The sequence below is a fragment of the Salarias fasciatus genome, chromosome 20 (assembly GCF_902148845.1).
Source record: "Salarias fasciatus chromosome 20, fSalaFa1.1, whole genome shotgun sequence".
NCBI lineage: Eukaryota > Metazoa > Chordata > Actinopteri > Blenniiformes > Blenniidae > Salarias > Salarias fasciatus.
Genome location: NC_043764.1, coordinates 1,905,458 through 1,921,556, shown reverse-complemented (window position 1 = coordinate 1,921,556; position 16,099 = coordinate 1,905,458). Strand labels below are relative to the sequence as shown.

The following is a 16,099-nucleotide window of genomic DNA, read 5'->3' as shown; positions in this document are numbered from 1 at the left end:
AATCAACGTTTTACACTAAAGAAGACTTAAAGTGCCTGAAGAACAGAACAAACGACTGATTCACAGATAAATGAAAACTACGATTTGAACTTTTCAGCTAATTAATATCATTAATGATTTGACCTGAGCCGGACGGATTCTATTCTTTAAAATTTCATTTAGACAGTTTTTTCTATAATGAATATTGATAATGAATATTAAGGAACATGAAAAGAATAAACTGAGTAAATTTTAAAATCCTGGAAAAGGACGAGTGAAGGTGAAACAATGAAGTGACCAGAAGACGAGCCTGGTTTGAGGTTTCTGAAAAAAGTTTCACTCATCCCCGCGTCACAGCGTCACAGCGTCACAACGTCACAGCGTCACAGCATCACAGCGTCACAATGTCAGCGTCAGTATCAAAATGTCACAGCCTACAGCATCACAGCGTCAAAGCGTCAGCATCACAGCGTCAGTGTCACAGCCTACAACGTCACAGCGTCGAAACACCACAGCATCACAGCGTCACAGTGTCAGTGTCACAGCGTCACAGCATTACAGCGTCACAACGTCACAACGTCACAACGTCACAGCATTACAGCGTCACAGCGTCACAACGTCACAGCGTCACAGCGTCACAACGTCACAGCGTCACAGCGTCAGTACCACAGCGTCACGTCAGTGTCACAGCGTCACAACGTCACAGTGTCAGCGTCAGTATCAAAACGTCACAGCCTACAGCATCACAGCGTCAAAGCGTCAGCATCACAGCGTCAGTGTCACAGCCTACAACGTCACAGCGTCGAAACATCACAGCATCACAGCATCACAGTGTCAGTGTCACAGCGTCACAACTAGGGCCCGACCGATTCATCGGCCGATATGAGGCCTTTTCAAAATATTGATCATCGGCTGGGTTTTTGCCGATAGAACGCTGCTATATTCCACTCCATTATATATGGAGGTGACGGCAGACGAGGGTCTCACCGATGAGGAGTCATCTGGGAACGTCTGGCGACGCCCCAACGTCCAGCAGCCAGAGAGGAACCCAGCATCACCTCAACCCTCCACACAGTGGCAGACAAACCGCCTGCATGCGGCGCGTCTCACCTGCCGGTGATTTCCGGTCCGCGGAATCAGCTTTTGGCCAGCAAAAGAAGCTGATTTGGACATTGTAATGTCCTTTTACTCAATTTTCAAGTGGTTTAAAGTATTGGTTGTGCTCAGATGTTGTAAATGTGACTCTGCTGTGTTGTATTTAATAATTTTGGGGCAAAATATCCCTCTATGTGCAATACTAGAGGCATGAATCAGCTTTTGGCCAGCAAAATAAGCTGAATTGGACATTGTAATGTCCCTTTACTCAACTTTCAAACTGTAGGAAACACTGCTTGGGATCGAATTACTCTGTTGAGCAATCTAGTAATTTTGGTGCAGAAAAAAAAGAACACATAGAACACCTCGGTGTCACGTCTTTATCAGCGTAACTACAAGCCAGATTAAAATCACCAGCCAGCCTATTTAACAGCGATATAAGGCAGCTGGACGTACAGGAGGCTATCCAACACAAACACTAATAAACATCGTTCCATGATCCTAAACAGGCTCGTTTGAGCCCGATGAAGACTGAAGCAGAGCCGCAGACGCTGCGCTTTTCAGCTGTCTGCAGACCGGAAACCAGTTTTTGGCAGAGAATCACTTTTTGGCACGACACCGGCGACACTGGTGTGGTCCTGCAGCGAGACGCTGACGGCCCTTGAAAAGGCGAACAGGCTAATGCCTGAACAAAAAGTGTTTTTCTATTGTTTTCGTTCGTTTCTTTACGTTTGGAAAAATATTTAAAATGTTGCTTTTTTTTAATTATTTGAGTGCTTCTACTGTTGTCCAAAAGCACTTTTAGTCATACTGAGTGAAACGCTCCCTGCCGCCTGGGAGAGGTCAGTACAATAAGTGGACGGAAAAAGGTGCGGAAAAAATCTGGCCGGACCGCTCTTCAGGAACCAATCAGAGGCCGTGCTCCGCTGTCTGAACAGCCCCGTCTGCTCCGCTCCGTCTGTGTGTGTGTGTGTGTGTGTGTGTGTGTGTGTGTGTGTGTGTGTGTGTGTGTGTCCTCTCGGTAATGACGTCGTGAAACGAAGTATCATAGTACTGAGTGCAAAGCGCCGGTCAGTTTCCGTTCACGTGCTGAGAAACATGAGCCCCGGACATCTGCTTGAATTTAAAAACCCGCCCGGACGCCCCGGACAGGACGGAAAAAGAGGACATGTCCGGGCAAAAGAGGACGTCTGGCCACCCGAGGCGTGGAGCGGGTCCCACTGAGAACATGAGTAGAGATGCGCGGTCACGTTGGTGGGGGTGTGGCGTTGGGCCAAGCACTGATTGGAGTAGGAGGAGCTTGGGGGGGGGGGGGGCCTTGAGGTGTGCCATTTCAAATCTTGCAGGCTCTTCAACGTCGTCTACCCTGACGTTAAGTTGTCCACGTGTCGTCATTCAGTAGTAGAATGAGTGTGTTTTTCCTGAATGATTAACCGATGGAGTGTTGCAGTTTGCGCCGGCGGGAGCGCTCGTTTCTACCCGTTTCTATGTTGTATTTTTTTGTTTTTAAAGGTGCCTTAAGGGTTTGCACGTTTTATGCAAAACAGCGCCCCCTGCAGGCCTTGGGCGTAATGCAGCTTAGTGAAAAATTCGTCCCTGTGGCTCATGTGCACGGAAGAGGGGGACTCCGTCCTCGCTCGTTTAGTAGCGCTCAAGTAAAATGTAAGTGTCTTCTCCCTGGTGGAGTCTGTGTGGAGCTGTGGCAGTGCTGTGGCAGAAGCCAGTCTGTTCTGACTTTCTGGAAGATCCTGCTCAAGCATCTGGCGGAGTAATGGCGGACAAAATGAAACTCAAGGAGCTGGAGCGAGCATTACGTCATTCCTTTCAAATTCTCCCCAAAAAAACTCTGGAGCCGGACCGGCACTGTGACTGTCAAGTGACAGTTTAGCCTGTTAGAGGTTCTGGTAATGAATATGTCAGGGCACATTGTACACATCATTAAAAATGTGGAACATATTATGGTGGAAAATAAGTATTTTTAAGGTTGTAAAACTCCTTAATGCACCTTTAAGGGACCAAAACAGAAGTCATTTTATTCATTAAACAATTTGTAAATTAATCGGTTGATATCGGAATTTTTTTCTGTCAAATATTGGAATCGGCCTCAAAAAAGCCATATCGGTCGGGCCCTGGCCACAACGGCACAGCGTCAGTACCACAGCGTCACAGCCCACAGCATCACAGCGTCACAGCCCACAGCGTCACAGCCCACAGCATCACAGCGTCACAGCCCACAGCGTCACAGTGTCACAGCGTCACAGCGTCACAGCCCACAGCGTCACAGTGTCACAGCGTCACAGCGTCACAGCCCACAGCGTCACAGCGTCACAGCGTCACAGCGTCACAGCGTCACAGCCCACAGCATCACAGCGTCACAGCCCACAGCGTCACAGTGTCACAGCGTCACAGCGTCACAGTGTCACAGCGTCACAGCCCACAGCATCACAGCGTCACAGCCCACAGCGTCACAGCGTCACAGCGTCACAGCGTCACAGCCCACAGCATCACAGCGTCACAGCCCACAGCGTCACAGCCCACAGCGTCACAGTGTCACAGCGTCACAGCGTCACAGCGTCACAGCCCACAGCGTCACAGCCCACAGCGTCACAGTGTCACAGCGTCACAGCGTCACAGCCCACAGCGTCACAGTGTCACAGCGTCACAGCGTCACAGCCCACAGCGTCACAGCGTCACAGCGTCACAGCCCACAGCGTCACAGCGTCACAGTGTCACAGCCCACAGCGTCACAGCCCACAGCGTCACAGTGTCACAGCGTCACAGCGTCACAGCCCACAGCGTCACAGCGTCACAGCGTCACAGCCCACAGCGTCACAGCGTCACAGTGTCACAGCCCACAGTGTCACAGCCCACAGCGTCACAGCCCACAGCGTCACAGCGTCACAGTGTCACAGCCCACAGCGTCACAGCCCACAGCGTCCGGCCCTGCTGTACAGCCGGGAAGCTGATGGTTCACCGATTCTCCTGTAGTTTTACAGTCAAACGTCCTCTGACTGATCAGAAGGCAGACAGTCGGTCTCCGCTGACGACAACCCAATAAACAACAACCCACCAGAACAAAACTCTGCAAGTCGTCAGTCGGCTGCTGACCTTTAACCTTTTCCTCCTGAATCCACATGAATCAGGCAGTGATCAGGACCAGAGTTCAAAGGTCAAGTGGAAATGTTGATCCGTCTATTGAATTGATCCTGATTAGTGTGTGTGTGTGTGTGTGTGTGTGTGTGTGTGTGTGTGTGTGTGTGTGTGTGTGTGTCCTCAGCCTGGACTCAGCGATCACTGGAAGGGAAGACAGGAAACGGAGTGATCACCAGCTGAACTTGAGTGAAAGAAAAACTTCATTCTGAAGAAGCAGCGATATCGAGACGATAAACGACACCGGTATCGGTCACGGTATCGGCACGGCACAGAACACTCGTCCTCATAAAAGATCAACCACTCAACCAGGAATTTAACCAGCAACTCTACCAGCAACTGAACTAATAAAGAGAAGTTAAACCATAATGTAAAGGTTGGACCACCAGCGCCACCTGGTGGCCTCAGTCAAGCGTCAGGATGGTAGTTCAGTTCTCCTCCAGTGGCTCGGCTCAATTCTGCAAACAGCAAACCTCCAGCAGCTCACAGAGCGGTCTTCCTCACAGCTCGTCTCACTGCATGTCCCTTCGTCCACGTCTCAGCGTCTCAGAGCGTCTCAGAGCGTCTCAGAGCGTCTCAGCGCGTCTCAGAGCGTCTCAGAGCGTCTCAGAGCGTCTCAGCGCGTCTCAGCGCGTCTCAGAGCGTCTCAGAGCGTCTCAGAGCGTCTCAGCGTCTCAGAGCGTCTCAGAGCGTCTCAGCGTCTCAGAGCGTCTCAGCGTCTCAGAGCGTCTCAGCGTCTCAGAGCGTCGTTACAGAGGAAGACGCTCAGTGAGGCTGGACTCAGCTCAGTTTCCCAGAGAACAGATCAGGCTGATCTGGACTGACTGACTCTCAGTCTGACGGTGGTTCTCTCCAGAACACAACGGCACCGTTTCACTGTATCGGTGATCAACAGTCGGATCAGCTGTCAACATCAGTCAAGAACACACTGCAGCACCATGAAGACCAGACATGGATCTGCTGACAGGAGGACAGAGAGGAGGACAGACAGGAGGACGAGGAGGACAGACAGGAGGACGAGGAGGACAGACAGGAGGACGAGGAGGACAGAGAGGAGGACGAGGAGGACAGAGAGGAGGACAGACAGGAGGACAGATGGGAGGACAGACAGGAGGACGAGGAGGACAGAGAGGAGGACAGACAGGAGGACAGATGGGAGGACAGACAGGAGGACGAGGAGGACAGACGAGAGGACGAGGAGGACAGACAGGAGGACGAGGAGGACAGACAGGAGGACAGACGGGAGGACGAGGAGGACAGACAGGAGGACGAGGAGGACAGACAGGAGGACAGACAGGAGGACAGACGGGAGGACGAGGAGGACAGACAGGAGGACGAGGAGGACAGACAGGAGGACGAGGAGGACAGAGAGGAGGACAGACAGGAGGACAGACGGGAGGACGAGGAGGACAGATGGGAGGACAGACAGGAGGACAGATGGGAGGACAGACAGGAGGACGAGGAGGACAGACGAGAGGACGAGGAGGACAGACAGGAGGACGAGGAGGACAGAGAGGAGGACAGACAGGAGGACAGACGGGAGGACGAGGAGGACAGATGGGAGGACAGACAGGAGGACAGACGGGAGGACGAGGAGGACAGATGGGAGGACAGACGGGGGACAGACTGGGGGACAGTCAGGGGGACAGACGGGGGACAGACTGGGGGACAGTCAGGGGGACAGATGGGAGGACAGATGGGGGGACAGTCAGGGGGACAGACAGGAGGACAGACGGGGGACAGTCGGGAGGACAGACGGGAGGACAGTCAGGAGGACAGACGGGGGGACAGACAGGAGGACAGACGGGGGGACAGACAGGAGGACAGACGGGGGGACAGTCGGGAGGACAGACAGGAGGACAGTCAGGAGGACAGACAGGAGGACAGACGGGGGGACAGACAGGAGGACAGACGGGGGGGACAGACGGGAGGACAGACAGGAGGACAGACGGGGGGACAGTCAGGAGGACAGACGGGGGGACAGACAGGAGGACAGACAGGAGGACAGACAGGAGGACAGACAGGAGGACAGACGGGGGGACAGTCAGGAGGACAGACGGGAGGACAGACAGGAGGACAGACGGGGGGACAGTCAGGAGGACAGACGGGGGGACAGACAGGAGGACAGACAGGAGGACAGACAGGAGGACAGACAGGAGGACAGACGGGAGGACAGACAGGAGGACAGACAGGAGGACAGACGGGAGGACAGACAGGAGGACAGACAGGAGGACAGACGGGGGGACAGACAGGAGGACAGTCAGGAGGACAGACGGGAGGACAGACAGGAGGACAGACAGGAGGACAGACAGGAGGACAGACGGGAGGACAGACGGGGGGACCAGTGAAGCAGTGAGCTGTGAGGCTCCAGCTTCACTTCCAGCTCTGTGGCTTCATCTGATTTTCCTTTTTTGTTTTGTTTATTGACTCTGATGGATGAAGTTAGTTTGTGTTTGACTAAAAATGAGAACAGTTTCCTTAGAAGTGTGAGAACGACGTGAGAATCAGAACCTGAAGGTTCTTCTGACTGTAAAATGCTTTTTCTCTTCATTCTCTTCTACAACATGTTTCCTGTTCGCTAAAAACCAAAGAAGAAATAAGACTCTGACAGGAACCAGAGTGACTGAAGCTCTGGACTCAGACTGAAGGGAGACGAGGAACGTTTCAATGTTCTTCTGCCTTAAAGACAGAACGTCTGAACGTTCTGACTGTCAGAGACCCCAGGCCAGAGGGACGGAGCTTTCTGAGGACATTGACCATCTGTCTGAGAAAGAAATGTAGTTTTTCCTCCTGAGGGCAGAGTTCTGAAGAGACCTGATCTCTGACAGGAGAACCGTGGTTCTGCTGAACCGTCCAGGCTGTTGAGAAGGGTCTTCACATTCTGGAGGAATGTTAAAGACATGAAGCCTTGAAGATGAGTGGTCAGATGGTTGGGTGGACACTGCACACTCAGTGTGGGGCCTACTTCCTTCCACCTTTGCCAAAGCAACATAATGTACATATTGCAGTGGTACAGAGAACTCCAGACCCTCTAACGGTGGATGAGCTCCGTGTCATGTGAAGGAAAACTTTCTAAGCCTTCAGTTGGTACCAGCCGTTCTGCCATAACTTTAATAGCTGTGTCGTTTTTTTAAAGAAAAATTTGAACCACGTGTTTTCAGGCAATTTCGCCGATACGTCAAGAATACAAGTTCCGCTGTTGTGGCTGAACCACGACCCCAGCTACATGGAACCGGTGGATTCAGTCATTGTACAGCTTGGAGAAAGGGAACCAGGCCGGACTGAATGAAAATCTGAGATAAGGATTTTTTTTGGACAGGTTTAATCTTCCTCCTCAGACTATAGAGCATCTTCCTCCTCTGGTGGGGGGGTCACGTTACCTGCTGGGCGCAGGGCTCCTGCAGCAGGACCCCCAGGCTGCGATGGTTCTTCTGGTAGTAGGAGACCAGCTCTCCCAGCGTGCCGAAGGAGATCTTATCCGAGACGAAGTACGCTCCGATGGCCGAGCGCTGGATCCGGAAGTGGAAGACCTTCCCCTCGCTGCGAGCTGCGGGGAAGAGAGGGACCAGGGTCTGTGATCACCTTCATCCATCCTTCATCCATCCATCCCTCACCCAGCCATCCCTCATCCAGCCACCCCTCCATCCCTCCACACGCCCAGCCCTCCATCAATCTATGAATTAGAAATTTAACTGAAGTTAGCAGAGACACGGATCTAAAAGAAAACACATTCATGAAGTTTCAAAACCAGAATTCCGCCCCTCGCTGGGTGGAGGTGGTGGGGCTGCGGTTCAGGTAGTATTTGGTTCCCTTCTGTCCCAGTCTGGTTAGTGCTGGTTAGTGCAGGTTACTGCTGGTTAGTTCTGGTTAGTGCTGGTTGTTTCTGGTTAGTTCTGCTCAGTCTGCTGGTTCCCACAGTCGTCCTGCCTCAGTCTCAGTTTTCTGTATCAGAAGAACTTGGAGACCGGTTTAGACGGGTATTTTCTGCAGAACCGGACCGGTCTGGGTTCGGTGTCAGTTTCTCTTTCTGTAAATAAAATCTTCTGAGGAAACTCCTGATCAGCTGTTCTGAGTCTGAACCCCGACGATCCGAGGAAAAACTAACTCCTGAGAAAGTCTGGAGATAAAGAGACGAGTCAGTGAATGAAGACTAAACACCAAGAGAGGGCGGAGCAACCACACCCAAACCTTAACCTCACCAACAGAGGGCGGAGCAACCACACCCAAACCTTAACCTCACCAACAGAGGGCGGAGCAACCACACCCAAACCTTAACCTCACCAACAGAGGGCGGAGCAACCACACCCGAGCTTCAAACACTGAATCTGTCATCGGATCCACTTCAGCGTCTGACGGAGCCTCTAGCAGACTTTGAATCCATCTCAGATCGTAGAACATGAACCACCCAGACCTCCGAGGTCCCCAGGAAGAGGTCACCTGGTGACCCAGGAAGAGGTCACCTGGTGACCCAGGAAGAGGTCACCTGGTGATCAGTGTTGGGTAGTAATGCATTATTAGTAACAGCATTACTTTTTTCAGTAACTAGTAACGTAACACGTTCTTTTTTTAACTCGGTATCTCCGTTTCCGTTACCAGACGTTGCGTTACTCCGTTCCTTTCGGTGAGGTTTCATACAGCGTTTTCATGACAGGCGCACAGGTCCTGTAACATCCCAGCGATCAATAAAGTTTAACTGAATTGAAAACAAAGCATTCGGTGCTCTCTCTCCTCAGGTCAGAGCTCGACTGCTCTGGTCTGATGAGCAGCAAGACGGCAGAGCAGAAGAGTCTCCAGTCCTGCAGATAGTCGCATTATTTCACACCTGGAACATTTTTTTTTTTTTTTTTTACAAGGCATGATTTTCAGTAAAAATAAAAGAATCTCTTCCATGTAGCAATACTACTTAGACTAGTATGATTTAATTCCTTTATTCAACCCGTTCGGCCCGACAGATCCCGTGCCGGATCCAGCCGTCTGCTCCACTTCACCAGGAGGAAAAAGAGACTAAAGTGCTGAAAGGAAGTTTTCTTTCAACTGTGTCTCAAACCAGAAGCCTTCATCTCACTGACTGACCTCCAGCTGCACTCTGACCCCCCACCCACCCAGCACCTCCAGGCCCAGGCCCGTCTGCTCCACCATGCTGGGTCTCATGGAACTTTCAGAGGCAGCAGCAGAGTCTTCTCTGAGCGACCGCCCCCCTTCAGGACCAGAACCAGCCAGAACCCAGCTTCACTCACAGCAGCTGCTCAGATCATGTTTCTGCTTCTTCACCAAACCTCTCAGCTGTTCAACCAAACACAACACGTTTTATTTCCTTACCGTTTTGCGGTAATTTCCCACTGATCCAGCTCCTCTGACCAAACCTCCTAATCCTCTGGAGGAGGGAAAGAGCGTCATTCCCAGGCAGGACCGGCGCGGGCTTCTCAGGCACCCTGGGCAAGCCCGACGCGAGCGCCCCGTAGTAGTGTCGCGGAGAGTCGCGCCGCGAGAGTTGTTGAGCGGTGGGGGGGGGGGGGTTGCGAGCGAGCGAACCAAGCAGTGCGCTGCTCAAACGGCCGTCACAGCGGCGCACCCTGGGCGGTGCGCCTCACGGTCTCATCAAGCGCCCCCCTATGGCTCGGCGCCCTAGGCAAGTGCCCCGGATGCCCAGCCTAATGGCCGGCCCTGTTCCCAGGATGTCATGTGCTGCCTCTTGTCGCCATCTTGTGGGCTTGTTGTTAATTTTTGGAGTTTAAATAAAGTTTGTTGATATGTTACACATGACTGAGGCATCATCCAGCTGGGAGACATCTTTGAGCGTAACCGCACGAGCGTAACCGCCGCCATCTTGGATCTAGACGCACTGGTGGCGCTGAGGAGCGAGATGCACGCGAAGGCTAATCGTTACTGTTTCTGTGATGTCTGGCAATTTATTTATTCTGAAACATGCACGTTTATCTTCATTGTGCGTTTCTGCAGCACATTGTTTCTGTTTTTTCTTGATTTTTCATTTTGAACATTGTTTACAGAGTGCAAAAGGGATTTTTGTTTTGTTTTCCTGTGATATGCAGTAATTGGCTGTTTTTGTACTGATATGCGTCAGTCTGCATTTCATATTTCATTCTTTGTCTTTAACAGAAGTTCTTGGTGCTGAGTGAAACTTCATTCTGAATAATAGATTCTGTCAGAATGTCTATATTGTCTTTAATCCACTTTACTGTTTTCCAGGCTGTTGTTGATTAAAATAAACAGTCATTGAAAAAAATACTTTGGTGTTTGTGTTGGCGCTCAGTGGATAATATTCCATTAGTTAGTAGTTAGTTTCAGGGATGAGGATGAAACGAACTGAAACGGTTTGTAATAAAACATCAGTCCAGACTGGAACCAGGGCTGCAGGAGTTCAGTCAGTCAGTCACCCGTCTTTTACTGAGAGAGCTGGAAAAACCTGTACAAGTAACTGAAAAGTTACTTTTTCAGTAATGCATTACTTTTTGGTTTAAGTAACTGAGTTACTAACTGAGTTACCTTTTCATGAAGTAACTAGCTAGTGATACGGCGTCAGAGGACCTGACTGTGGTCTGGTTCAGGCGGGTTTCAGGACTCCGCCTGTTAGCCTAGCCTGCCTTGCTCAAGGACACACAGGGAATCCAACCTACAACCTGCTTGGAGCCGCGGAAAACAGCTTTTTGAACACGGCTAAAAGCAACGGAGAGCGGGGACTTGCGGCTGGACACGCCCACTGCGCCCGTTTCCACGGAAACAGACGCCGTTTTCAGAACTTCCCTCCAAACGCCAGAACATCAGAGACCCCCGGCTGAGGAACCAGGACACGTGCACACCTGCGACTGGTGTGCACGTGTCACCAAGCAGAGGAAGTGCACGTGCACGGCAGAGTCCCGACCGTGCACGTTTCAAATTTCAGGAGGACGAGATCAGTGAAGACTGAGGAGCAGCATTTCAACCCCCAGAGGGTGGAGGGGGGCGACGGAGGGACGGGTGGAGGACAGGCAGGAGGAGGGGGGTTGATGGGGATGGTGAGTGAGAGAGGGGTGGGGGAGGCAGTTTGGGGGAGGAGCCAAGGAGAGGATGGAGGGAGGGGTGGAGGAGGCAGGTGGAGGTGTCCACAGGAGCGGGAAAATCCTCCCTCTGTCGGTTTTTAGGGCCCTGAAGGACTCTGAACCCCCGCCCCCCAGGAAGGATCCTGCTGCCTGAGGTTCTTCACTTTCTGTTGTCGTTCTAATATTTATCTCATGAATTCAGAAACAAGAGGCTCAGTTTTTCATGTGAAAGAAAAAAGAGAAAGAAAAGTTCAATGAATGAAACAAGTTTTTGTTCCTGGATGTTTGAGTCGTGGAACCAGCAGATGGATGAACGGGTGGAGGATGTGTGGTCATGTGGGCGGAGGAGCGGGTGGATTAACGGGTGGAGGAGCGGGTGGAGGAGCGGGTGGAGGATGTGTGGTCATGTGGGCGGAGGAGCGGGTGGATTAACGGGTGGAGGAGCGGGTGGATGATTGGGTGGAGGATGTGTGGTCATGTGGGCGGAGGAGCGGGCGGAGGAGCGGGTGGATTAACGGGTGGAGGAGCGGGTGGAGGATGTGTGGTCATGTGGGCGGAGGAGCGGGTGGAGGAGCGGGTGGAGGATGTGTGGTCATGTGGGCGGAGGAGCGGGCGGAGGAGCGGGTGGATTAACGGGTGGAGGAGCGGGTGGAGGATGTGTGGTCATGTGGCGGAGGAGCGGGCGGAGGAGCGGGTGGAGGAGCGGGTGGATTAACGGGTGGATTAACGGGTGGATTAACGGGTGGAGGAGCGGGTGGAGGATGTGTGGTCATGCGGGCGGAGGAGCGGCGCAGCCTCACCAGAGATGGTGTACTCGTCACTGTGACTCTCACTGATGCGAACCAGGAAGGCGCCATCTTTGTTTTGGGCGGCGAGCAGCAGCTTCTCGGCTTTCATCCGGTTAATGTTCCCATAGTACCACCTGATGGAGGGGTGAGGGTGGAGGGGTGAGGGTGGAGGGGTGAGGGACACAGAGAACAATGGCAGAAGGCGTTAAGCAGGAGGAGGCGGCTCCGGTTTGTTCACAGCAGAAAAACGCCGGTTTCCCTGAGTCATCAGGCGCAGCGCTGCGGGTGTGACGCTCCGCCTGACGCTCCGCCTGACGCTCCGCCTGACGCTACACCCGATGAACCGCACAGCGCTCCGAATGAGGATCAGGTTTCACTGAAACTCACAACAAACAAACCCTGCAGGAACAGGAACGGCTCAGAGCCAGAGACCAGAGACCAGAGACCAGAGACTAGAGACTAGAGACTAGAGACTAGAGACTAGAGACTAGAGACTAGAGACCAGAGACTAGGGACTGCTTGAAGACGGAGTCCAGGACAGCTTTACTGTCTCTAATCCTTTAAATTCTTCCTTCAGCTGCTGTCTGTTAGACATCACAGTCTCAGCAGAGACCGCCAGGGAGGAAGAGGAAGCTGGACGGAGACTCTTCATCCCTCCAGACAGTGAGCTGTCAGAACGGTTCTCACTTATCATCATTGGTCATTTCTTGTTGAAAACCAGCAGAAAGCAGCTCTGAAGGACTCGCCTGCAGAACAGATCAAGACTTTTCTCAACTGAACTCAATATTTCAAAGTCGTCGACCAACGACGGCGTGTCGAGAAGCGTAACGGCAATAAGAACGAAAGAAGGAAAGAGAGAGAAGAGAAGAAATAAGAAGGCTTTCAGTTTGATCCCGTTATCTCTTTAACTTCAGTGTTGCTACAGCAGGTTGTGTTTTCGGCCGTTTCCATGGAGACGGAGTCACGGTGTTTTCGAAAAGTTGTGTCTTCAGTTACTCAGAGCGCCGTCGGTTTGTGAACCGACCCCCAGAAGGTTTGGTTCCATAAAACGATGAAAAAGAGGAGAAGAAAAAGAAATCCTCCTCCATGAACCGGATCCTTCTGGTTTCAGTACCGGAGTGAATCCTGACTGTGAGTCAGTGACACTGAGTCCTTTAAAGACCAGACCGGCTTCAGACCATGGTCTGCTGGCATACCGCTCGGCAGGCTGGGAAACTCTGGGACTGATTCCTTCACTGGATCCCATCAAACCAACACTGGATCCCATTTAACCAACTCCTGAAGAGCCCGTGGCTTCAGTTCGGCTCCAGAGAGGATCCACCGCTCCGGAGACAGAACACATCCTGAGACCAGCTGGTGGAACCACGTTCTGCTGCTCCCCACCCCAACAGGACCTCAGGCCCTCAGCCTTAAAGACCAGCAGGCGGGACCACAGTACAGCAGGTTCTTCGACTGACTGGTTGGTTGGTCCGTCAACCGTTTGGTTGTTGGTTGGTTGGTTCTCTGGCGGCGCCTCCTGCAGGCCGGATGAATAATGGACTTCCTGCTGCTGCATCTAGAGCAGGGGTGTCCAAAGCGGGTCCTGGAGGGCCGCAGCCCTGCATGTCCTCCATGTCTCCCTGCTTCAACACAGCTGAATCTCATGATGATTCATGGCCAAGTCCAGCAGAAAGCCTGATAATGAGCCTCATTGCAATCAGCTGTGTTGAAGCAGGAAGACATGAAAACATGCAGGGCTGCGGCGTCCAGGACCCACTTTGGACACCCCCGATCTGGAGCCTCGCTGGTGAACGCCAGGCGGAGGCTCCGCCTTCTTCCTGTTTCACTGAACTCCTGCTCCTGGATGGAAAACGGTCAGTTTCCGACTCAGCGCCTCTGATGTGCAGAACCTGCCAAGACCGGGTCAGGACCAAGACCAGAACCTGCCAAGACCGAGACCAGAACCTGCCAAGACTGGGTCAAGACTAAGACCAGAACCTGCCAAGACCGAGACCAAAACCTGCCAAGACCGGGTCAAGACTAAGACCAGAACCTGCCAAGACCGAGACCAGAACCTGCCAAGACCGAGACCAGAACCTGCCAAGACTGGGTCAAGACTAAGACCAGAACCTGCCAAGACCGAGACCAAAACCTGCCAAGACCGGGTCAAGACTAAGACCAGAATCTGCCAAGACCGAGACCATAACCTGCCAAGACTGGATCAAGACTAAGACCAGAACCTGCCAAGACCGAGACCAGAACCTGCCAAGACTGGGTCAAGACTAAGACCAGAACCTGCCAAGACCGAGACCAAAACCTGCCAAGACCGGGTCAAGACTAAGACCAGAATCTGCCAAGACCGAGACCATAACCTGCCAAGACTGGATCAAGACTAAGACCAGAACCTGCCAAGACCGAGACCAGAACCTGCCAAGACTGAGTCAAGACCAAGAATAGAGTATCCCAACACTCAGTCAGACAGAGTTTGCCTGGGTCTGTCGGGTTTTGACTGGTTTCACTTGGGTTCAGCTGGGTTCAGCCGGGTTCAGCCGGGTTCAGCCGGCTCCAGCCGGGTTCAGCCGGGTTCAGCCGGCTCCAGCCGGGTCGGCTCCACCAGGTGGAGCAGCTCAGCAGCTCAAACAGTAAAAATAAATAATGTTAAAATGAAGGAACTCCAGAGCGTCGGCGCCGAGAGGAGGTGCAGTTCCGTCTTTCTGGGCGGAGTCTGCATGTTCTGCCTGTGCCTGCTGGTCGACTCTGGTTTCTTCCCTCAGAGTAAAAACAGGTGTTCCAGGTTCAGGTAAGGCGTGTCTGTTTGTCCGGAGACGGCCGGTGACGGAGCAGGGCGGAGCCTGAACTCAGCCGCAGGACGGACAATAGAACAGCCGGATCCACTTCCTGTACAGACGCAGGAGGTCCGGGTCCAGGAGGTCCAGGTCCAGGTGGTCCGGGTCCAAGTGGTCCTGCTCGCTCATGGCTCCACCCACTCAAGTTTTCTGCTGTGGTTAAACACACCTGGTCTCGGGCAGCTTCGTGTTTTCAGGCTGAAAACTAGAAACTGAGAGGAAGCAGGAGGAACATGCAAACTCCACATGAGGAGAGGACCCGGTCTGAGCTGTCCCAGCTGTCCAGGTCCAGATGTTCTTTTCTTTTTCTTAAATAACTGATCTGCAGCCACCAGTCCTACCGATCAGTCAGTCACTGGAGCAATGATGAACCGATCAGCAGAGCTGAAGGAGTCAGCTGGAGGGAGGAGGGGAGAGGATGGAGAGGGAGGGGGACAACTCCAGAGGGTGGAGGAGAGAAGCCCCCCCAGAGGGCGGAGCGGCCCCCCACGGCCCCCCACGGCCCCCCAGAAGGCGGAGACTCACTTGTGCTTGGCGAACTCGTCCTGCAGCAGGGCCACGTAGCTGGCCGGGATGAGGCCGGCCTCCAGGGACCCGGTCAGCTTCTTGGCCAGGACGTAGTCCCCGCGCTTCTCCAGCACCGACAGCTTGTCCCCCTCGCGCACCGTCAGCTCGTCGTCGCTGCGGGCCTCGAAGTCGAAGAGCGCGGCGTAGAGCTGCGGCGGGTGGCGGCGGGGGGACGGGATGCGGACCCCCCCCGGACACGGTGCTGATCTCGGCGCCGAGCGCGGCCGGGTTGGCGATCACGTGGTCGCGCGGGCCGCCGGCGGTGCCGCCGGGGAGGCCGGATCTCGGGTAGCGCAGGTCGGGCCAGATCCAGTTCCACAGCCGGCCGCAGCACGGCATGCACGCGCGGCAGCAGCTCTCCATCCCGGGGCCGGATCCGGATCCGGATCAGTCCTCACCCGCCGCGGCGCCGGTCCCGGTCCCGGACCCGTGGCTCCTGCGGCTCGGCGGCTCTGCGGCTGGCTGCATTCTGCCCGCCCGGCGCTGCGGGCGGATTATCCGGACCGACCGGTTCTCCCTCCTGAGATCAGGACGCGGGGCTCCGCGCCTGCGGTGCGCGCGGCGGCCGCGGGAATGCGGAAACGGGAGCGGAGGCGATCCGAGCCGGATCGCGTCCCTGCGGAGACCCGGCAGCGCCCCGGCGGCCCGAGCTGCACCG

The 16,099-nt window shown here is 53.7% G+C and overlaps 1 protein-coding gene across 1 annotated transcript in view; it reads right to left on the bottom strand.

The window, feature by feature from the left end:
• Positions 1 to 16,099, bottom strand: part of srms (src-related kinase lacking C-terminal regulatory tyrosine and N-terminal myristylation sites) — a 27,995-nt gene extending 11,896 nt beyond the window's left edge. The window contains 4 exon segments of the mRNA XM_030119224.1: positions 7,605 to 7,771; positions 12,062 to 12,183; positions 15,400 to 15,632; positions 15,634 to 16,099. Coding sequence (XP_029975084.1) covers positions 7,605 to 7,771; positions 12,062 to 12,183; positions 15,400 to 15,632; positions 15,634 to 15,804 — 693 coding nt within the window. The 5' untranslated portion in view covers positions 15,805 to 16,099.